Source organism: Orcinus orca, chromosome 11 (assembly GCF_937001465.1).
Source record: "Orcinus orca chromosome 11, mOrcOrc1.1, whole genome shotgun sequence".
Lineage (NCBI taxonomy): Eukaryota > Metazoa > Chordata > Mammalia > Artiodactyla > Delphinidae > Orcinus > Orcinus orca.
In genome coordinates, this window is record NC_064569.1 from 56,877,304 (window position 1) to 56,901,985 (window position 24,682).

At 36.8% G+C, this 24,682-nt stretch overlaps 1 protein-coding gene across 1 annotated transcript in view; it reads right to left on the reverse strand.

The window, feature by feature from the left end:
- PTPRR (protein tyrosine phosphatase receptor type R) overlaps positions 1 to 24,682 on the reverse strand; it is a 274,441-nt gene that overhangs the window by 116,134 nt on the left and 133,625 nt on the right. Inside the window, exon 6 of the mRNA XM_004281891.3 lies at positions 350 to 463. Coding sequence (XP_004281939.1) covers positions 350 to 463 — 114 coding nt within the window. The remainder of the gene's footprint in view (positions 1 to 349; positions 464 to 24,682) is intronic.

Consider the following 24,682-nt stretch of genomic DNA (forward strand, 5'->3'; position numbering starts at 1 on the left):
GCCCTTCTATTCATACCTACCAGGATAGCTAGTCTTGAACTACGAGAAGGTTGACAAACTTTTTCTGTAATGGGCCAGACAGCAAATATTTTAGCTTTTAATTTAGACAATCTGTTGCAACTACTCAACTCTGCCATTGTAGTGTGAAAGAAGCCTTAGACAATATGTAAACAGATAGGTGTGGTCTGTTACAATAAAACTTTCTTTACAAAAACAGGTGTCATGCCAGATTTGGCTCATGGACCATAAAACTATAGCATGGGTGTTCTTAACTATTGTTCATTATTCTTGAGTCCTGCAATAAAGATCAAAGCTTGTCATCTGGGAATGCGAAATGTTGGCATCTTACAATGAGGCGATTGATGTGCACTTGCTGGGGCAAGAGTCCTAAAGCTGCGGCCACTCCTTGGCGGAATATCCGAAGCAAGGTTATGTTCAGCCTATTTACATCCACTTGCAGTGTCTGGAAAATAAAAAATTCAAATTATAGTAAATCTTTGATTTTGGACATTCAGTTCCTGACGGATGACTGACCACAACAATTCCTGTGACTTTGAGAAATTCACACTCATCGTGCTTTATTGCATTTTTAATGGAGATTAAAAAATTATAGGGACATTTTATGTGAAATTTTAAATGGTCTTACTTAAGAAGATGGTATATTGTATAATAATGCAATTTGTCTAGTTATAATCAAGAATCATATGAATGATCAATTCATAAAGAATTTCACTGAAATGTGTGTTGGTTTATTTTGCTTTAAGTCCAGATGACAGAATGTAATATGCAGCCAAGTATATTTCAGTAATCCAAGCCAGAGGACATCTTTAATTTGTGTTCACACACAGCCACAGAGAGGAAGATGCTGTGTAAGTTCCGTAACACCAGACTTGGCAGTTTCTCTATATAGTGATTTGCTGCCAGTGCAAGGCAAAAGAATGAGCTGCAATAATGCATTTTCAAACTCTGGTAAAGAAGTCAATGGAAGTGATGATTAAATCTAAGGTAAACAATTCTTATTCCATTGCTTGGACAAACACTCTTAATTTTCAGGTTGTTTTGGAAAAGGACAAGTAAATATTTTAAAATTCCTAAAATATAAATCAAGTTATGCAATTAACACTACATCCTTAATTTAAGCCACGGGTGCTATGATTACATTTACAACATAAACTGGTTAACTATGTATTTCCAAAAATGCACCATAATCACTTGAAACAGATACTTTACAAGGTGGAGAAACCAAACCTTTATATGCATTTCTTATTTTATAATGCTTAATTTGCTAACTTGACCATAGTAGGTTATCAGTAACTGTTGGATGTCTGCAATATCATTTGTTCTATACAGTGAGGCACACTTCTATGTACACACTTCTGTGATAAAGAGATTGGCTTACAAGTGTAACCTACTATAGTGTAAGAACTCTCAGAGGACCTTCTCCAGTTTGCTGTAGAAGAAGAATAATACTCTTCCCATAATTTATAGTTTTGTTAAGAAATAATAAATCCTCTATACATAAAGTTGGTACAAAATAAGTGATTGGAAACTGGACCAAATACTTATTGCTACAGGAATCAGAGGGAGTTGAGGAGGTCAAAAGAGATATAATGGTTCCCAGTCAAAATGGCAGACCCAGCTAAAGCTCTAGACTGCTGCTGTACATTAGGATCTTTTAATCCTTGCATAGGGGCAGGGGCCATAGAGCTTGGTCACGTTAGGCAGCTGGAACTGGACTCCTGGCAAAAAATTGAGATCCACAAAAGGGAAGAACTATTGAGAATTCTACCCAACACCCCAACTATAAGGTACAACTTGCTCCTGGGAGGGGAGAAGGAGAATTACGCTGGGAGTAGGTAGAAAAGTGACATTAACACCATCCGTAATAATTTTTTATTAACTAAAAGTCATCTAATGGTTCACAATTGTTTGCTATATTATCCTCTGTACTTTTCTCTAGTCTAAAAATGTTTCCAATATATAAAAACACATTTTCATGCAGAAAGTAAGACTTGAGCTCAATCCTGAAGGATGAGTAGGATATGGAAATGCAGTAATGAGAAAAACATTATACTTTTAAGCATGATTTATGGAAACATGCTTTATGGAAAATCCAAGAGATTAGAAAAACTAAATCCACCTGGTGGCTCCGAGAAACAGAGGTTTCCTTTTATGCAGCAGCTTACTTTCAGCTCTGTAAGGCTGTGGAAATTGCCAAGAGATTGGAGTTTCTTTGCAGAGATGGGTTCCTTGGTTCCTGCAAACACTGCTGAGGAACCACTGACTTCTGGCTCACCAGCGGTGTTTGTCAGGCAGGGTGAGCAGGCAGGCACAGCCCTTGATTCCCACGGGCAGGATTTGGAGCCAATGGTCTATGCTGGGAACTGAGAGTCAAGGGGGTTGTGCACACACTTGAGAATTCAGTTCCCAGGGCCATGATTAACGAAGCTTGTAACTGTGGAAACAGTATTAAAGTCTAACTTCCTTAGATCGAAATGGTGTATGGAAGTGAAATGGGAACTCAAGATTTAAAATCACTCAAAATGGCAACTTTCCAAGAAGGTAGAACAGTGCATTTAAAACAGAAATTTAGACTCCCTGACTAAAATGAAGAAGTGAGTTGAAATAATTAGATTAAAACTGCAATCATCTGGTTCATTGCATCAAACATTTGAATAATTTGCCTCAGTTCTCTGCTTGCCTGTGAAAAGCTGGATTGATTCCAGAGCACATACATGTATTTCTAACTATTCACCATAAAATAGTGATGCTAAAATACAGTACAAACAAAAAAATACGTATTTGAGGGCCTAATACATGACAGACACTAGGTATGATCACAATTTGAGAAAAAGAAAGGATCCTAGACAAAATGAGAATTTTATTTCAGAGAAAATAAAATAAATATGACTTCCTATAATAAGAGGATATATGTTATCACCTTCCTCCTGGATAGATGCTAGAAATACATAGCTTCTTCTCATCCTATTAGATGAGATCATAACAACTATGATAGAATATAAATTTCCATGGCAATGACAGTGTGACAACTTCAAAGTTACCATATAACAGTACAAGATATATTTTAGTCTTATTCTAAACCCATTTGGTCATTTCTATTATTTAACATACAAATGACTGAAATTTTTAACTTTAAAAGGGATTATAATGCTCTTTCCAAAGGTAAATACTAAGCCACTTCACAGTAATGAATAATGCAAATAGAGTTACTATCCAAAAACAAATGAGTATTTGTATTGATATTACAAATATATAAACACACAGAAAAAATAAACATAATGAAAATTCAAAGATTTCAGACTCCATCTGTATTTAAATTTATTGGACCACTGCCTTGTAAAGAGATTCCTGAATCAGTTCCTCTTATCTGGGGCCCATGTCCCCTCACCCACTTCTGCTTCCTCCCACGAAGGAAATACCACTGTGTAGTATGACTTTCTTTCTTTGGTCACCAGACAGTCCACTAAAGTAGCTGAAGCCTATGAGCCTTAGATATAATCAGCTTGAGGAAACTGATTAAAATGTAGTACTTGAATTTAGGCACCAGCATTATGTTTAAACTTTAAGTATGTGATTGGCTTTTAGCTATTTATATTTAAAGGACAGTTGAATTATTTTTGCCGGCGAGGGGGTCAGGTTTCAAATGTTAGTTACCTCTTGATGCTATAAGGTAGCCTGGTCTGTCATCTGATCATCCCCAGTAAGAGTCAAGATCACACCCAGTGGCCCCATTAGGGAGAGGAAGGCCAAAAAGATGTCCTCAAAGCCCCTCAAAGAAGTCCAGTCTCGATTCCCCACAGCAACAAACAAACCCAGCTTCCTTCAGGACCAAGCCAGTCAGGAGGAATCCACTCATCTCCTTCTAACTTTAACGTGTGCTCATTGCCACTCGGGATCTCTAACTTTATTTTTGGCAAGGAGTCTCCTCTTTATGGCCAGCAGTTGGATTGTCAAGTGATCCCCAGGAATAAAAGCAAAAATTTCTCTGTCTCTGAACAAAGAAGAAAGCCCTGAACTATTGGAGGCATTTTACACCATCACCCAATCCCTTCTTATAACTCTCTGTGTTGTCCTCTACTATTACTTACATACTAATGATTTTTATTTCCATATTTCACGTTCCCACCTTTCTCAGAGTCCTACATCTGTTTCCCTCCACCTGAATGTTCCACTTATGCCTCAAACTCGGTATTACCCAAACTGAACTTATCTTTTTCCCCTCTCCTCATCCACAATCAAATTTACTTCTAATTCTATATTTCATATAATGTGATGAAGTACCATATTTTGAAATCATGTTGACTCACTCTTTTACCTTATCTTTCACCCTACCATCATAACATCCGATTAATTATCAAGTTCTGTCTATTCTACCCTCTAAAAATCTCTTGAATGTTGAATCCATCTTCTCTTCATCTGTATTTCCACCATCTTCGTTCAGGCCACTATCATGGCTATCTGGACTATTTGAATAGAATCTTCATGGGTTGCCAATCTTCTATGGTCTCTAATTCATTCCTCATATGGACCTGTGCAACATTCTGGCTCAATTAAGTCACTATTCTGCTTAAAATACTTTGAGGAAATCTCATTTTTTAATGAATGGTCCTAACTCCTTGGTTCACTGCCATTGTCCTGTCCTTCCAGTCTTACCTCCCAAACCTATCCACCATGTACATTATACTCCAGCTGTACCTAAGGTGTCTTAAACATGCCATGTCTTTTTGTATTGGGTCAGTGCGTATGTGGATCACTGGCTAAGCCTTCTTCCTTCTCTTTGGAGACTCAGCTCGAGCACCATTCTGTCAGATTTCCATGACCTCTCCTTCCCCTTACTTTGCTTGCAGCTTTCAGTTCTATGTTGGACTTTACTTATTCTCTGTTTAAATTTTTATAATAAAAAATTCATATTTATTACAAAAAATATAAAGTACAGAAAGATACATAGTAAAAAAATGAAAGCATGCTTGTCTTCTCCTAACCTTTTATTCTAATCCTCAGAAACAACAAACAACAACAAACAATACTATTTCTTGTGTATTCTTCCAAATATTTTTGATGCATATAGAATGTAAAATAATATGTATTTATTATACATGTTTATTATTATTAAATACAAATAGGATTAAACTACACATGTTGTTCCATAAGTTGCTTTTTTCACTTAATATATAAGTGAGATATATTAATATATTTAATATATGAAATATATATGTGAGATGCATTTCTGTATTCATAATATATACTGTTATTGAATATCATGTTTTGAGTCTCATCTAATAATTTCTTACTTTTAATAGTTTAGCTTATCCCATTGACTTTTATTATTTTAACAGATCTAAATGTGTTTTGTTATTTTATGTTATGCTATCTTTTAAAATTTGTTTTTATACCTCCTTAGTTTTCTGTCTTTTGCTAAGTGGTCTGGTGTTTTTTTGGTTGTTCTATATATTTTTTTTCTTCCTGTGCCTATAATCATAATGTTAAATATTGCATGATAATATATATTAAATCTTTATTTCTTGATATATAAACTTCAGAAAGTATTTATTAACTGCTGCTATGAAAAGTGAGAAAATGTACATCTCTTCCCACCAATTCTCATGATCACTTTCCAGTTTTTATAATTATATTATTATTGTTGTCTTATTATATTTTATGGTGTTTATTATTATATTCTTTATAACAGAGACTACTCACCAAACCGATTGTCTCCTCCTGGAACCTTAACCCGTTTATATCTTGGTGGAGCCATGTAATAGTGCTCACCAATTAGGGTAAATGAAAGTAAAGTGATATTTTCAGTCTGAGGTAGTCTTCTCCACTCTCTCCTCTCTTCCCTCTGTCTGCAAGCTGGATGGTTCCAGGATGACCCTAAGCCTGTAATAAAATGGTGGCCCCATACAAAGGAAGATGCCTGGGACCCGAATCACTGCATGAAGCAGAGGCCCTACCCAAACGCTCCTCATTAAACAGTAACGAGTTAAAAATAAACTTCTACTGCATTAAGTCACTAAAACATTAGGATCAGGTTAGCATTAGTTACACTGATGAATATATTCTGTAATTATAATTTTTAAAGTTCTATAGCATTAGTTACATATCCAAATAGTCATGATCACGATCAGCTCTTTTTTAGAAGGGTGTACCATTCCTGAATTCTTTATTTTGATGTATCCCTTATTTAGCTGGATGTCGTTATCAAAAAAGCTTCTTTCAAGCAGGGTTCGTGAGTGCTATGTTTCCAGAGGCACTTGAGAATGTATTTATGGTGGCTTTAACAATAAATGACAATAAATGACAACTTGGCTGAATATTAAATTCTTGATTCAATCTTTATTTTTATTTTTTGCCTTTGAACTCTGCTGCTATTATTCCAATGCCTCCTGGCTTTGAAAATTGCTACAAAGAATACCCTGGCCTGAGGCTAGCCTGTCTTTTGGATAACTTGCTTTTTCTGCCTGCAATCTCACAAGAGTCTTTAAAGTTAAAAAATTTCACCAGGATATTTCCTTGGTTTGATAGTTTCTGCAATATTGTATGCTCTTGAAGTCTACATATACCAGATTCCTTATTTCAGAAGTATTTTCTCCTATTATATATTTGAATGATTTTTCTCCTAAATATGTTTTGGTTCATCTTTAAGGACACATTATGCAATTTTATATTCTTTCTCGTTAGCCACATTATGTACTTATTGTCTCTTACCACTTGTATATCTTTATTCAACTGAAATTTTCTCAGGTCTGCTCTATATCCTTGTATGTTTTCAGCAGACTCTGATCTAATTCTTTTGTTTCTAATGTGATTTTGATTCTATAATGTGTGTTTTATTATTATCTTCATTTATCTTCTGAGTTGTGCCAGTGTACTCTTTGTGATGCCCTCTTTTAACTGTTTCAGACAGGAAGTGACACAAGACTTTCGTTTATAGTTTCATGATCTTCTCTATCCATTTTAAAATCTATTTTTCCCAAAGAGTTCATCTCCCTTTCTCTTTTAACATCCTCCAATAACTTTCTATTACATTTAGAGTTAAATTCAATTATATGGCTTACAGGGCCTTACTTTATCTGGCTTCTGTTCCTTCTGAATTTCATCTCATATCTCCCTCTCAAGCCACTCCACACTTTTTCCAGTTCCTCAGACAAGCTGTGCTTATTTCCACCCCATGGCCTTGGCATCTGCCTGCCCGCTGGAGAGATGTTCAACACCACTGTATGGTGGGTCCTTTTGATCGTTCAGCTCTCAGTTTAAATGTCATCTCCTCAGAGAGGCCTTCCCAGCCTGGCCATTCCCTATCACATCACCCTGCTTTATTTTCCTCATATCATTTATCACTATCTAACAGTTTCTTGTTTATTTTTTTGTTTACTGTATATCTCCCTTTACTAAAATGTGAGCTCCATTGGTGTGGCAACTTGCCATTCTGGTTCTCTGTTATATCTCCAGGACCTGGAACAATGCCTGGCATTTGGTAGGTATTGAATAAATCTTTGTGAAATGAAGGAATACATAAATCATCATACTCAACGTTGTGTAGTTACTACATTTGACCTGTGAATGACATGTGTTTGAAAGGCGTGGGTCTATGTATACACAGATTTATTTCACTAAATATGTACTACAGCACTACCCAATGCAAGGACTGGTTGAATACAAGGATGCAGAACCTCGGATATGGAGGGCCGACTGTAAAGTTATACTCGGGTTTATGACTGCACGTGGGGTCAGCTCACCTAAGCCCCGCATTATCTGAGAGTCAAAAACTGTAATTGGAAGAATCTGAGTTCCATGATAGGGGTAGAAAGGGTTACAAAACCAGGGTTATAAGCTCTTGAGGAGGTTAATATTTGGTTAAGTAGTTCACTTGAAATGCCTAATCACTCAAAAAACATGAGTAGATTTAACACAATTTGTATTTGGCTTGTTATTAATATGCCTCTGATACTCTGACGACTACACAGTTCAGGAGGGAAAAAACAGTTTATTTCATCTAACCAATTCTTTGAAACTTGTTTCTAATAGGCAAAATCAATATAAGTTTTCTGAGTCGTGTGCTATATTGGTTGTCAATGGCACTCAAACTTAATCAGTGTGTCTATTTCTTGTGACTAATTTGAGAGTTTTAAAATTTATCTTTCTAATTATAAAAATTAAATATGCTCATGATAGAAGATTTAGAAACTGCAAAGAATTAGGAAAAAGAAATAAATATTATGCATAATAGTTTATTCCGTCATCCTGAAATAAAGCTTGTGGTGCTTTTAGTGTTAGCTGTTTTCTGATATGTAGGTAATATAATGTAGAATGCATATATATACCCATGTATATCTAATATATAGTCATACAAATATTTATCCATTTTAATGGGATGCCATAACTATCACATTTTTATGGCTTTTCTCTTTCCATGATGTTAGGAGGAAACACTTATTCCCCAACGCTGATGTTTTATTCTGTGCGGTGGCAGCTCAAATACAGTAATTGTCCTGGTGCCTTCCCTCCTCTGTCTCCTCAGGGGAGGGAAGTGACTTGTATAATTGGTGCATTTGGAATGAGATACTGGGGCATGTGTAGCTCTGTGCTTTCCTTTTGGGGTCTTCTTGCCTGTAAAGACACTAAAACCTAGTATTCTTTTTTTTTTTTTTTTTTTGCGGTACGCAGGCCTCTCACTGCTGTGGCCTCTCCCGTTGCAGAGCACAGGCTCCAGACGCGCAGGCTCAGCGGCCACGGCTCACGGGCCCAGCCGCTCTGCGGCATGTGGGATCTTCCCGGACCAGGGCACGAACCCGTGTCCCCTGCGTCGGCAGGCAGACTCTCAACCACTGCGCCACCAGGGAAGCCCAAAACCTAGTATCCTTATTGCAAGTAGTAAAGTAAGTTGCAAAGGCTCTTTCCCTTTAGGTGAGGCCACGGTTGGCCAGTACTCCTGTGACTGGTGGGTAAATTTGCCTAAGAAGGAGAGGCAGCCATAGAAGTATACTGTCATGCTCCTAAGTCACATCTCCAGCAGCTCTATCAGCAATAAAGTTATATTTCTTATCTCCCCAGGTCTGCTTCCTCTGTCTTTCTGAGTCAGGAGAAGAGGGATGCTATTTCTTATGCCCCTCAAACACCAACTCATGGTACCACAAAGTTAGACGTTACATTGCACTCTGTTGCCCAGACCCCTAAAAGGCAAAAGGCTCTAAATCTTTTCATGTTAGTTGACCTTGATTTCAGCGTGGATATTTACAGTGGCAGCAGGGTTAGAGGAAAATCAGGTGTATGGTGCCGTGGAGTCAGGAGCAGAGCTTGCAAAAGAAGTTTGTCAACAACTGCTAGATGCTGCTGAAGGTTAAGAAAAATGCAGACCAAGAAAAGCCTCTTGGATTTGTTGATGAGGACTAATTGGTGGCCTTCAAGTAGTGATTCTCAAAATGTGGTCCACAATCCACTGGAAGGCCAATTGAGTCTTTGCTGGAACTTATCTGAAAGTGTGGGATCATTGTGTGGATATACGGGTGCCTAGGGTACACTTCCACAGACTTTCTTTTGTCCCAAAGGGTCATTTAATGGGTTTTTTAGGGTTAGTACAATTTGATTCTCATAAAATAAAATTAGTGTGTCATTAGTGTATATTGAGACTTTGAGGGGGTTAAGATGTGATTGTATACTGAAAAAACAGGCAGAACACCACGACCAATTTTTGCTGAGGACAAAGGAGAAAGATAAGATGGTAAATAGATAGAAAAATCTTTTTCCCTCAGGTGGGAGGAACTTTGAGCTTTATACTATAGCAATAGTACTTCAGGTGACTTAATCTTTCTTTTTAAGATCCTTACACTGTGATGAGCTACCCCTTTTAACACATGATATGCCGACGCTAGTTTTGGTCAGAGTAATGTTTTGAGACGTTTTGAAAACAATTGCAATGCCAACTTCATGAGTTTCTCACATCCTTGGCTCTGTTGTAGTTATGGCCTGCTAAAGCAATCCATCAGCTTATCAGTTAAAACAATTTATGAAGGAGTTAAATCATATTGGTAGTAAGTGAGAAAAAGTATCTAAATTTCTCATTTAGAAAGGAAAGACTTAGTGGACAAGGGAGATATTCAGGAGGTTCTTGAATTATGATCTCACACATTTAAAAGCTTTTGCCTACTCTGTTTTCTAATAGCTAGAGAGAATGTACATGACTTTAAATATTGTGTGTTTGGAAGTTGCAGGTAGGTGAGCAAATACCAAATAAGAAAACTTTGACACACTATAATAGTTAAGAGCATGGGTTAGTAAGACAGACTTGGATTTATCCTGGGCTGAGTGGCCTTGGTCAAATTATTAACTCTCCCTGGGCCTCAGTTTCTTTGTCTGTCAAATGGAGATGATAACTGCATCCCTTTCACAGGGATTTTGAGGATCACATAAGTTATCAGACACAAAACAGCTAAAACTGACAGATAAAAAGGGCTCCATAAACTTTGCTTAAAGATATGGATTTATCCTTCACTGATGTTAAAAACAACTAAATGATCTGCTTCTTTGGATATGCAGTACAAGGGGACATTGAGTTGCAACTTTGTTGATTAAATGAAGGTCTTATACTTATTTCCTGGAACAGTAATAATATTAATACACAAAGAAGTGGCCTGATTGGACGTCCAGTGCTTACATTTACTGATTTAACAATCAAGGAGTTATAGCCAAAAGTCAATTAGGAAATCTAGGTCAGAGGAAAAAGCAAAGGTCAAAACAATTTGATTTTGCTAAAGTGATATAATTTTTGGAAGAATATATACCTGAGGTTTAAGGTTAAAATAGCACATTTTAAGAAGGGTTCTTTGATTCCAGAATCTCTACTTCCATTTACTCCCTACTCCATCCACCCTTTCTAACCATGGCTGTGTGAGCCATCAGATCAGATCCCAAATTGTACAGAAGACTCCTTATAGCTACTGAATCAAACTCATATTCATCATCCTTTTCTTTTTTTCTCTCTACTACAACAAATTAAATATTAATATTGAAACAGTCAAATTTAGTGACTTAGATTAGAAGCCCTATCCTACTCATCTGAAAAGCTTTTTATAAGCTATTTATTTCTTCATTTCATTAATCTCTCTTTTCTATTTTAATAGTACCTCTTAATTAGTGTTCCCTTTCACATCCTCTAATAACATTCTTGTAAGAAAATCTTTTCTTTTGCCTTTAAAGACTCCTATATTTTAGCAATTAAGTTAAGAACTTTTATACATTGTTCCGAAAACTTTAAATTCTATATAATTTTGAGTAAACCCCCATCCTTATCATTAGCTATTTTAAAAAATCATGAAATGGTTAAGGTCTTGACTTTTCCAAGTACAAATTCAATGGAGGAGATAAGGCTTCCAAAAATTAGAAAATAACACTTTATGTACTTTTATGATACTATCATTCCCATACTTTGTGATTTTGTGTCCATTTACCCTTATAAAAATATTTTACTAAAAATATTTAATAAAATAAATATTTTAGTAAACATATCTATGGATGAAATAGAGGAAAACAGAGGTTTAATATAAAGTTCTTTGGAGACAGGAGAAAGTCATGATTTATCCACAAATAGATATTATCCTGAGTACAGTAAACAAATATAATAGCAAGTTACTGGCTTTTAACAGAGTTTTCAAGTCTCATTATTATATGTTCAAGTCAACAGAAATTTCCACATTCATCTCCCCTGATTATGTACTGAATATTATTTCTTCTCCATTATTCTTATTCCTGTGTTCTCTTTTGGTCTCCTCTAAATTGTTACTCTCCGCTTCCTTCAGCATCTCTCATGCTGGGGCAGACACAGTAACCAAAAGCTTGAGTGGAAAATGGCTGGAATCGAGGCCAGGCAGAAACTCTCTGGACAAAAGCCCAAAGCTCAGGCAAATGTTGCCTGAAAAACGAGGTTAGACAAATTCAGGTTTCTACAACCAGCCCTGTCAGGATGACGAAATTCTAATCACCACAGCTGTGACCGTTCCATTCATGCAGCTTTTCTGAAGCGGAGGAGACATTTGACTATCGTATCCAGTAAGAATTGAGACCAAACTGACTTCTAAGTGGCATTTAGGGATGCCTGGAAACAGATGTCCAAAGGCAAAATAATAATCCTTCAAGCACTTTGCTTCATAGTCAAAAAGTGATACTGTCCCAAGCCACCAAGTATATAAATACTACTTTAAAAAAATGAAGAAATTATCAATCGTTACAGGCTACTGGGTACTTTATTCCAGATGTGGGTAAAGTAGGGAGATGGCTCACTTTTATTTTCATGGGCTTGTATTCAATCAACAGGAATTTATTCTTTTGGGAATTTTGACTTTTTCACATGCAAAATCTTGGACTGTGAGGTGGCAGGGAGACCACACAGGCTCTCAGACATCAGTCTGATCAAAAGGGTGGTTTGGAGTCTAACATCCCTGGAAGGACGTTATAAATTTACTTTCATTTCCATTCCCTCCATGATGTAGTTTATGTTTCACTTCAATGACTGTAATAGGATTCTGTTTTTCACTCTGCTGGTGAACCACCCAATTCCCCAAGAAACATGGTAAAATAAAACGAGGTTTATTGGCATGTGTTTGGGGATGCAAATAAAAACTCTATGATTTAGTGTCCTTTCAACTTTTATTCTCGGTAATCTTGATTTTTCTGTCACGGTGGGAATTAACCATTTTCTGCATAACTAAAAATGAATAGAGAGAACGTGGAATAAGTTTTAGTCAATGTTCTTGTGGTTTTTTTCATCTGCAGAATGAGATGCCAAAATAATAAGTGTATAATTTTCCACAATGTGTTATTTTTGTGATTAGCACTCCGAGAACCATCTCATTTCTGGAAAATAAAGATTCTGAGTGAGGTTGTCTGCAGCATAACTTTAATGCACAGCATGACTGTGCCAATTTCATCCTGTTATTACTTCTCGATCTTCCCAGTAATACTCTTTTTTTTCCTTTCAGCATAATTGGGGTCATGGTATTTATTAGGATTGCTATATCTCTGAGCTAATTATTAAACTGTTAAACAGAAGTACATGGATGGATCAGAAAAACAAAGGAGACTATATGACTCTTATTCCTCCTTGTTACAGCTAAATATAGAAATGGCTAATATCATATAACACAATCTAGCATCAACTATCAACTGAATAATTCACACCAGCAATTTAAAAAATAAATTTAAGACTGTGGAAGCTGTAGGGAAAGATATTTTGGTGTACAAAATTAAGAAGCCACATCTTCTTTAAGGCTTTAATTTCTATTAAATGACAGATTTAAACAAGTTAGTCCTCTTCATATTAAAAAGACATTAAAAGAAAATCACTAAAAACTTTTATTTCTCTTTAATCTAAAATCTTGCTGCTAAACCTTAAACCCCTCTTTGAAATTATTGCCAAGCCATTATTTGGCATTATTATCTCCTCATGTTTCACACTAGAGACATACAAAAAAAACAAAAAACAAAAACCTGACAGCGCTATATTTTGTGGCAAATAGAGACTGACTTCTTGAATCCAATGATATATTTGGGGCATCTTGATGATTGTTTTCTGCAACATTGAATCAGACAGGAAGTTAATCCAATTTTATGATTAAGATGGATGGAAACACCAGATGCACTATTTTTTGACATTGTTATTCATCATCGCAGACCACAGATAAAATCAGAATAAGCCATAATTTTTTTTTTTTTTTTTTCTTTTTGGTACGCGGGCCTCTCACTGTTGTGGCCTCTCCCATTGCGGAGCACAGGCTCCAGACGCGCAGGCTCAGCAGCCAAGGCTCACGGGCCCAGCCGCTCCGCGGCATGTGGGATCTTCCCGGACCGGGGCATGAACCCGTGTCCCCTGCATCGGCAGGCGGACTCTCAACCACTGCGCCACCAGGGAAGCCCATAATCCATAATTATGTACCAACACCAGAACCACTATATTATCTTTAAACACTCAAACTAAATTCTTATTTTTAATGCTTGTACACCCAGAACTTCATACAATGCCTAAAACACAGTGGGAACTCAATACATATTTTTTGAAACAAACTTAAGTGAACTAAATAGTACTTTGTGAGGCTTTTCATCTGAGGATAGCACTTTCTGTAGAGATTAACTAATGAATTCACACATAATTTTTAATGAGAGCCCTAATTCTTATGAGGACAGCCAAGCTTTCATAATAAGGGTCTTGGTTTACCGGTAGAAAACAACAAAGCTGAGGTCCCCGGTTGGGAATTAGACGGGGGATGTCTCCTGTCCCGCACTTACATTCATTGGTCCCCCACATACGATTACAATGGAAGATACTGACTAGTCTTTTAGTGAAGTCTACGTGCAAAGGCAGGGTCCCCAAGATGCGGTATGATAGAAAGTCTGGATTTAGTGACTAAGCCCATTGTTAGCTCCCCTTTCCTTTTCTAGTTATCATAAATGCAAGGGGTCATCTTTTCCCTAGTGTCAGTGTAGGGACTACACCAAGCAAAGCCAAGGAAATAGCTGCTCCACTCAATACCTTTTATGAAAATTTTCAGTTCTGTCCAAGTGAATGTATTTGTAATTCTATTCTCTTTAGGATGGATACAAAATTTTTTATAAGAAACTTCTTGTGATGGTGGTAAGGTCTTTACTGTTCAGAGATATTGAATAATTGCATAGCATTTAATTTTAATTTCAAACTTTGAGGCTAAAGCTGTTTCCCTGGATATCACAAAGATTCTCTGCTGACTTACACGCTCACAGGAACAGATACAGACAGAAATCGCAATATTCACCCTCTTAACCTAGCACTGTTAATGTCATGAAAGATTCTCTTACCTGTTTGGAAATTGACTAGAATGTTGTGGTAAGTTCGACTTCCATTTGCTCTCCTTTTGTTATTTCCTCACCTTAGCAAGCTGGACTAATCGTAAAGCTTTCTAAGCTCACGAGCTGAGATGAAGCCTCATTCAGTCACCTGGAGGTAACTGCCTGGTACTATTTCTAGAGACATTGCTGATCCCAGGCCTACTGTAGCAGCCTGTGCAGTCCCAAGAGGTACCCCAGGTGCTTGCTGTTTCAACAGTTTATAAGAATTGAAACGCATGATTTTTTTTCCATGGCCATTAGCAAAACAATAATATGAGCACTCTATGGGCTATAGACAAGGTGAGTTGCTGAAGAGTTTTTTTTTCTGTCTTTTAAAAAAATATATGTTCACAAGATATTTTCATGATAAAGTTCTTCTAAAAGTTTCACTATTTCCTCCAAAATTTCCTACTCTGTGCTAGGGACTTTACAGATACCTCATTTCAACCCTCACCAGGACTTAAATAGCAGGCATTATCATTAATCTATTAATTGACAGGGAAATTAAAGTGATTTAGGCAAAACCCAAGTAATGAATGTGGTGTTCAAATACAGGTTGGTCTGATTCCATAATTGATAATTTTTTCCACATTACACCATATGCACACCATTATGCTTTAACACAGAGGGATTTCAGATAAATGATTATTGTAATTATTATTAGTGAAATATTTGGTTTAAAAAATAGGAGAGAATGAAGATAATTTCAAGATATGATCTCCGTCTTTAAGGAGCTATCAGTCTGTTAGAAAAAGCGTAGTTGAAACAGTATAGGGATTCCATAAACTATGGCCACCAAGATATGTGGCATAACATTAGCAAGGTTGGAATAAAACTTAATCATTTATACATTATGGGAGGCATGGGAAATTTTTTTTTAAGGCAATAGGGTACTGTCAAGAGTCTTAAAAATGTTCATGATCTTTGATCCAGTAATTCCCCACCTGAATATTTATCTTAAGGAAATGATTTCAATGAATAAAAAATAAACAGGCACAAAGATTTTCTTTGCAGTATTATAGTAAAACATCAGAAGCAACTTAAAGGAACATTGGTGCAAATGGATAAATATATTATGGTACATCAAGGGCAGGTAATTATTGTATAATTCTCTCTCTCTTTCCTGCATCATTAGCTCACCCTCTCTATCATGTCTTTCTAATCTGCTTTCAAATATGCTACAATACTTCTTTTATTAAAACAAAAGTCAAACTGAAAGATCTCCTTGTCCAGCTATCACCGCTTTTCATTATTCTCCTTTCAAACAAAGGTCTAAAGAGAGTTGTCCGTATTCACTTCTTCCAGTTCCTCTATTCCACCTCCCTTCTCCCTATATTGGCTCCTGCTATATTAAACCAGGATTGCTGAATCCAGTGGTCAATTCTCAATCTCCATCTTACTTGACCTATGAGCAGCCTTCAACACAGATAATTTGTTCTTCTTCCCTGATGTTCTTTCCTCACCCAGCTTCCAGGATGCTACACCTTCATCTTCCTGACCTCTCTATACTGGAGGGCTCAGTCCTTAATTCTTCATGTCTTCTTTTTCTTCTAAACCACAGTCTAAAATTAATCAGGACCTCGCCCTCAGAACTCAAGTCTTGTACACCCAGTTGCATACCTGACATATCCACTTAGATGGTTAACTTGAGCTTGTCGACACTGAGCTCTTGATTCCTACCCTACCCACCTCCACCCCAAATCTGTTCCTCCTTCAATTTTCTTCCTCTTCACAACTGACAACTTCAATCTTACTTGTTAAGAAAAACAGGTGTTATTTTTGCCTCCTTTCTTTCTCTCATGCCCTACAATTGGTAACTCCAATTGAACAATATTCAGAAGACCACTTCTTACCACCTCCACCATTACCACCCTAACTCCTATCATCTCTCACTAGGGCTATGGCAATAGCCTCCTAACCAGTCTCCTTGTTTCCACTCTGACTTCTAGAGTTGATTTTCTGTGCAAAGCCAAAGTAATTTTAAACCATAAATTAGATCATGTCAGGACCTTCCTAAAACCACTCCAGACTGAAGACTCTTTTCCAGCAGAAAAGATCTTCTACATCTAAAGATATAGAGGAACCACAATGAGATGGGTAGGAAAGGTAGAGATGCGATATGGACCAATACCCGCAGGGAAGTGACCCACAAAAGGAAGAAAAATCACAATTTCAGAGGCTCTCCTATAGGATCGAGGGGTCCAAGTCCCACATCAGGCTCTCTAGCTTGGGGTTCTTGCACTGGGAAGACAAACCCCAAAATACTTGGATTTGAACACCAATGGGGCTTGCTTTCAAGACAGCTAGAGGGCTGTAGGAAACAGAGACACCATTCTTACAGGGCACACACAAAATCTCACACACTCTGAGACCCAGGACAGAAGCAGTAATTTGAAAGGAGCCTGGGTCAGACCTACTTGCTGATCTTGGAGAGCCTCCTGGAGAGGTGGGAAGCAACAGGGACTCACCCTGCAGGATAGATGCTGGCAGAAGCCATTTTGGGGAGCTCATTCCACCACAAGGACACATGCTGGCAAGCACCATTTTGGAATCCTCCCTATAGCTTATTATAGGGAGGGGGTCTGGCCCCACCCACCAGCTGGTTGGCACCAATTCTGGCAGCCCCCAGGCCAAGGAGCTGGCCACATAGGAACACAGCCACACCCACCACCAGGCCAGCTGCCTTGGGTCCCTTTGAGCCCCCCAGTTGTCCCAGAACCCCACCTTGTCCACCAGAGGGCCCAGGACTGGCTCCAACCACCAGCAGGTCAACACCAGCTCCAAGACCTCCACAGCTCTGCAGCCAGCTACACTGGGACCCAGCCCACCCATCAGCTGGCTGACACCAGCCCCAGTACCTCCCCCAGGCCCTGTCCCTGCCCACCAGCAGGCCAATACCAACTTCAAGATCCAGGCCCATGGCCAGCTGCTCTGTGACCAACACCACCCACCAGTGACCAGCAGCCTCTGCACAAGGCAGAGCCTGGCAACCAATCAGGCTGGGAGCCAGCATCAACTACCAGTGTGCCCACAGTAGTTGCCCTGCCACAGCAGAAGGGCCCATGCAGCCAACAGAGGGGGCACCCCAAGAACATATAGTTCTGATGACCACAATGGATTCCACTGCTGGACCCCATAGGACATCTCCTACATAAAGCCACTCATCCAAGATCAGGAAATATAACTACTTTACCTAATATATAGAAATAAACACAGAGAATTAGGCAAAATGAGGCAATAGAGGAATATGTTCCAAACGAAGGAACAAGATAAAACCCCAACAGGAAATCTAAGTAAAGTGGAGATAAGCAATCGACCCGATAAAGAGTTCAAGGTAATGATCAAAAAGATGTTCAATGAATTCAGGAGAAGAATGGATGAATGCAGTGAGAACTTTAACAAAGACTTAGAAAATATAAAGAAGAACTAAACAGAGCTGAAAAATACAGTAACTGAAATAAAAAATTATTTTTTTATTAACAGTAGATTAGATGATACAGAGGTACAGATCAGGACATGAAATCACTCAAGCTGTACAGAAAAAAGAAAAAAAGTAAAAAAAAAATGCGAAGAGTTTAAGAGATCTGTGGGACAACATCAAGTATACTAACATTCACATTATAGGGGTCCCAGAAGGAGAAGAGAGAGATAAAGGGGCAGAGAACATATCTGAAGACAGTAGCTGAAAATTTCCCTTGCCTTGTAAAGGAAACCAACATCCAGGCCCAAGAAGCACTGAGAGTTCAAAACAAGATCAACCCAAAGAGGTCCACACCAAGACACATTGTAATTAACATGGCAAAAATGAAAGATAAAGAGAGAATCTTAAAAGCAGCAAGAGAAGAGCAACTAGTAATGTACAAGGGAACTCCCATAAGGCTATCAGCTGACTTTTCAGCAGAAACTCTGCAGCCCAGAAGGGAGTGGCATGATATACTTAAAATGATGAAAGGAAAACATTTACAACCAAGAATACTGTATCTGCAAGGCTATTACTCAGATTTGAAGAAAACATAAAGAGTTTTACCAACAAGCAAAAGCTAAAAATGTTTAGCACCATGAAACCAACTTTATAAGAAACGGGACTTCTTTAAGAGGAAAAGAAAAGGCCACAAGTAGAAATATGAAACTTATAAAGGGACAACTCTCATTGCAAAAGGCAAATATATAGTAAATGTACTAGAACAACTACTTATAAAGCTAGTAGGAAGGTTAAAAGACAAAAGTAGTAAATCATCTATATGTAAAATAAGTAGTTAAAAGGTACACAAAACAAAAAGATGTAAAATATGTCAAAAACATTAAATGTGAAGTTGGGGGAGAGTAAAAAATGCAAGGTTGTTAAAATGCCTTCAAACTTAAGAGATCATCAACAAATAATCATATATAATTATAATCATTATGTTATATATAATTATATATAATATATAATTACATATAAACATCATGGTAACCACAAACCAAAAATTTATGATAGACACACCAAAAAGAGCAAAGAATCCAAGCATAATGCTAAAGATTGTAATCAATCACAAGGGAATAGAGCAAAAGAAGAAGAAAAGAACAAAAAAGAACTACAAAAACAATCCAAAAACAATGAACAAAATGGCAACATGTATATACCTATCAATAATTACTGTAAATGTAAATGGACTAAAGGCTCCAATCAAAAGACACAGATTTGATGAATGAATACAAAAACAAGACCCATCTGTATGCTGCCTACAAGAGACTCACTTCGATCTAAAGACACATACAGACTAAAAGTTAGGGGATAGAAAAAGTTATTCCATGCAAATGGAAATGAAAATAAAGCCAGGGTAGCAATATTTACAACAGACAAAATAGACTTTAAAACAAAGACTGTAACAAGAGACAAAGAAGGACATTACATAATGATAAAGGGATTGATCCAAGAAGACACAACAATTGTAAATATATATGTGTCCAACATAGGAGCACCTAAATACATAAACTAAACATTAACAGACATAAAGAGACAGTAACACAATAATAGTAGGGGACTTTAACACCCCACTTACATCAATGAACAAATCATCTAGACAGAAAATCAATAAGGAAATACTGTCCTTAAATGACACATTATAGCAGATTGACTTACTAGACATATATAGAACATTCCATCCAAAAAGTAGCAGAACACACATTCTTCTCAAGCACATATGGAACATTCTCCAGGATAGGTCACATGCTAGGCCACAAAAAAAGTCTCAGTAAATTGAAGAAAACTGAAATCATATCAAGCATCTTTTCTGACCACAATACAATGAGACCAGAAATCAATTGCAAAATAAAAGTGCAAAAATGTGGAGGCTAAACAATATGCTACTAAACAATGAATAAACCACTGAAGAAATCAAAAAATACCTGGGGACTAATGAAAACAAAAACATAATGATCCAAAATCTATGGATCACAAGCCTACCTCTGGAAACAAGAAAAGTCTCAAATAAGTGAAATAAAGACTAAAAAGTCAATAGAAAAGATCAATGAAACTAAGAGCTAGTTCTTTGAAAAGATAAACAAAATTGATAAACCTTTGGCCAGACTCATCAAGAAAAAAAGAAAGAGGGCCCAAATCAATAAAATCAGAAATGAGAAAGAAGTTACAAGTGACACCACAGAAACACAAAGCATCATAAGAGATTACTATGAACAATTATATGCTAATAAAATTGACAACCTAGAAGAAATGGACAAAATCCTAGAAATATACAATCTCCCACGACTGAACTAGGAAGAAATAATGAACAGGCCAATTACCAGTAATGAAACTGAATCAGTAATAATAATAATAAAAAAACTCCCAACAAACAAAAGTCCAGGACCAGATGGCATCACTGGTGAATTCTACCAGCATTTAAAGAAGAGTTAACACCTACCCTTCTCGATCTATTAAAAAAAATATTCAGAAGAAGAAATGCTTCCAAATTCATTCTTCAAGGCCAGATCACCCTGATACCAAAACCAGACAACAAAAAAGTAAATTATAGGCCAATATCATTGATGAACATAGATGCAAAATTCTCAACAAAATATGAATATTACCAAACCAAATTCAACAATACATTAAAATACACTTTCATGGAAATACATTTCCCTTGATCAAGTGAAATTTATCCCAGAGATGCAAGGAGGGTTCAATATTCACATGGCAATGTGATACACCACATTAACAAACTGAAAAATAAAAGTTATATGATCATCTCAATAGATGCAGAGAAAGCATTTGACAAAATTCAACATCCATTTATGACAAAAACTCTCAACAAAATGGGTATAGAGAGAACATACCTCAGCATAATAAAGGCCATATATGACGAGTCCACAGCTAACATCATACTCAATGGTGAAAAGCTGAAATTATTTCGTCTAATATCTGGAACTAGACAATGACGTCCACTCTCACCACTTTCATTCAACATAATAGTATTGGAAGTCCTAGCCACAGCAATCAGATAAGAAAAAGAAAAAGAAATAATAATAATATATATGATAATATGTATGATAGAATATTACTCAGCCATAAAAATGAATGAAATCTTGCCATTTGTGACAACATGGACGGACATAGAGGGTATTATTCTAAATGAAGTAAGTCAGACAGAGAAAGACAAATACTGTATGTTTTACTTATATGTGGAATCTAAAAAACAAAATCAATGAACAAACACAACAAAACAGAAAGAGACTCATGTATACAGAGAACAAACAGGTGGTTGCCAGAGGGGAGGATGGTGGGGGGGATAAGAGAAATAGCTGAGGGAGATTAAGAGGTACAAACTTCCAGTTGCAAAAAGATGAGTCTCAGGTATGGAATGTACAGTGTGGGGAATGTAGTCAATAATTATACAATATATTTGTTTGGAGATAGATGGTAACTAGTCTTATCCTGGAGATCATTTTGCAATGTATAGAAATATTGAATCACCATATTGTGTACCAGGAGCTACCCTAGTGTTGTTGGTCAATTACACTTCAAAAACAAACAAACAAACCCATGGAAAAAGGGATCAAGTTTTTGGTTATCAGAGGTGGGGGCTTGGGGGAGGTAATCAAAAGGTGCAGCCAGTTATAAGTAGGTGCAGACTTCCTAGTACTTATAAATAAGTACTAGGGGTGTAATATACAACATGATAAATATAATTAACTGTGCTGTATGTTATATGAGAAAGTTGTTAAGAGTAAATCTTAGTTCTCATCACAAGGAAAACATAGTTTTTTCCATATCTTTTATTTTGTATCTATAGGAGATGATAGATGTTCACTAAACTTGTGGTAATCATTTCATGATGTATGTGAGTCAAAAAGTCATACAGCACACCTTAAACTTATACAGTGCTGAATATCAATTATATCTCAAAAAAACTGGAAGGAAAACTTTAAAATAATAAAAATTAAACCCCTCCAGAGTTCCTGCTTGATCTCCCTAACAGCACCCCTCCTCCCCATCCCACATCCCCTTCTGACCCATCCCAGCCACCATCTTCCACTACTCTTTCTCTTATTTCACTCCTCACATCCTGATCTTCTTGCTGCTCTTCAAACACAGCAAACTCCCTCTCCCATCACAGCCTTTGCATTTACTATCTCACTGTTAGGAACCATATGCGGGGCTCACACCCTCATTTTACTCAGATCTCTACTCAAATACTACCTTTTCAAAGATGCCTTCCATAATCAGACAATTTTAAAATATCATCTTGTCTGTCACTGTCTGCCTCCTTACCCTGCCTGCTTTTTTTCCCTCAGCACTTTTCATCATTGATATATAATACTCTCTCCCTACTAGGAAGTATTACTCAAGATAGCAGGGATATTGGCTATTTTGCTTCCTGATGATTCAGAGTCTAGACAATGACTAGCTTATGGCAGAAGCTCAATAAATATCTTTTGAATGAATGAATAAAGCAGATGCATAATTTAAGATTAGGTAAAATAAGCATAATGCAAAGTATGGTATGCTTTATAACTATATAAATATGTTAAGATTTGTAAAGTGGTACAAAGACATTAAAATAATTCTGAGTAATGGTTTTTGAATAAAATTTTACAATGTTGGGCTAATTTCCAAGATTTTTAAAATATAAAGTCACCATGTATATCTGGGAAATGATATCAGTCAACGGTTACAGAGAATGCAGTTGCTTTTTTTGAGAAATGACTAGCTTCAGCCACATATCTCAGAGGAAAATAACCACAGTGATTTCAGAGTTAATACCACTCATATACATTTGAACATTATCTCCTATTCAGTATAGCACACAAGATAAGTGCAGCAATTCAGAGTCAGAGGGTCTGGGTCTGAAGCGTAGCTCTTCCACTTAATAACTAGATGACTTTGCTGTACTTTCTTAACCACTATCAAGGTCAGTATTTTGTAAGACGATTTTTTAGAGCAGTTTTAGTTTCGTAGCAAAATTGAGTGGAAGGTACAAAGATTTCCCATATATCTCCTACAAACCCCCCCACATGCATAGCCTCCACCATTAACAACACCCCCCCAACTGCCCACCCCAGAAAGGTACACTGGTTACAACTGATGAACCTACATTACACATCATTATCATCTAAAGTCTATAGTTTACATTAGGGTTCACTCTTGGTGTTGTATATTCTATGGGTTTTGACAAATGAATAATGACATATATACACCATTACAGTATCACAGAATATTTTTACTGCTCTAAAAATCCTCTGTGCTTCATCTATTCATCCCTCCCTTATCCCTATCCCCTGGCAATCAATGAGCTTTTTACTGTCTCCATAGTTTTGCCTTTTCCAGAATGTCATATAGTTGGAATCATACAGTCTGTAGCCTTTTCAGATTGGCTTATTTCACTTAATAATATGAATTTAAATTTCCTCCGTGTCTCTTCATGGCTTGCTGGCTCCTTTCTTTTTAGCACTGAGTGACACTCCATTGTCTGGATATACCCACATTTATTTATCCATTCACCTACTGAAGGATATCTTGTTTGCTTCCAAGTTTTGGCAATTATGAATAAAGTTGCTATAAACATCCATATGCAGGTTTTTGTGTTCTGTGTCAGTTTTTTGTACATATCTTGGAGGTCTGCTAAGGGGATTAATTGAGATAAAGCTTCTAAGATGTTTATCATGTTGTCTGGAACCTAGTAAGCATTCACTAAATATTACCATTATTTGTTTTGCTATTTTAAAGCTCGGCAGATATTTTTGCCTTTATTTCACAGACAAGGAAACTAAAATTAAAAAAACCTAAATGACAAACAAAAAGTGGCAGAACCAGAGCTCATAACCAGGACTTCCTACTGTAACTTCAATTGTTCTGTTATGTCATGTGTCTATTCTGCAGGAAGCAAGCAAATGTAGACCCACTCTGCTTAGTATGGAAAATGATGCTTTGTCTCTTTGTGAACTTTCCTGTTATATCTCTTATTAAGATTATAATTTACCCTAGATTTTATACACCTACTAACTCCTATATCACAGGATAATCACATTTCCTTACTAATGAACTATTTAACAATGAAGAGATGAGAGAGGAGAGGGTGACTAATTCAGTGAGCTATGTTGTCTCTAGATCACTTCATAGGTACCAAAAGAAGATTCTGGAAGCATACATGGAAATTTAAAAATCCACATGTAATCACATTATTGAAAAATCTTTGTAGAAGATGTTGGTTGAGAAACTTAGTTGCCAAAAATATAGAACTAATATGAGAGGGACCACGGCTTGAAATAATGATATGTGCATCTGGGGATTCAGGAAAATCTGGCATAATTAGAAAACGGATAAGCTAGA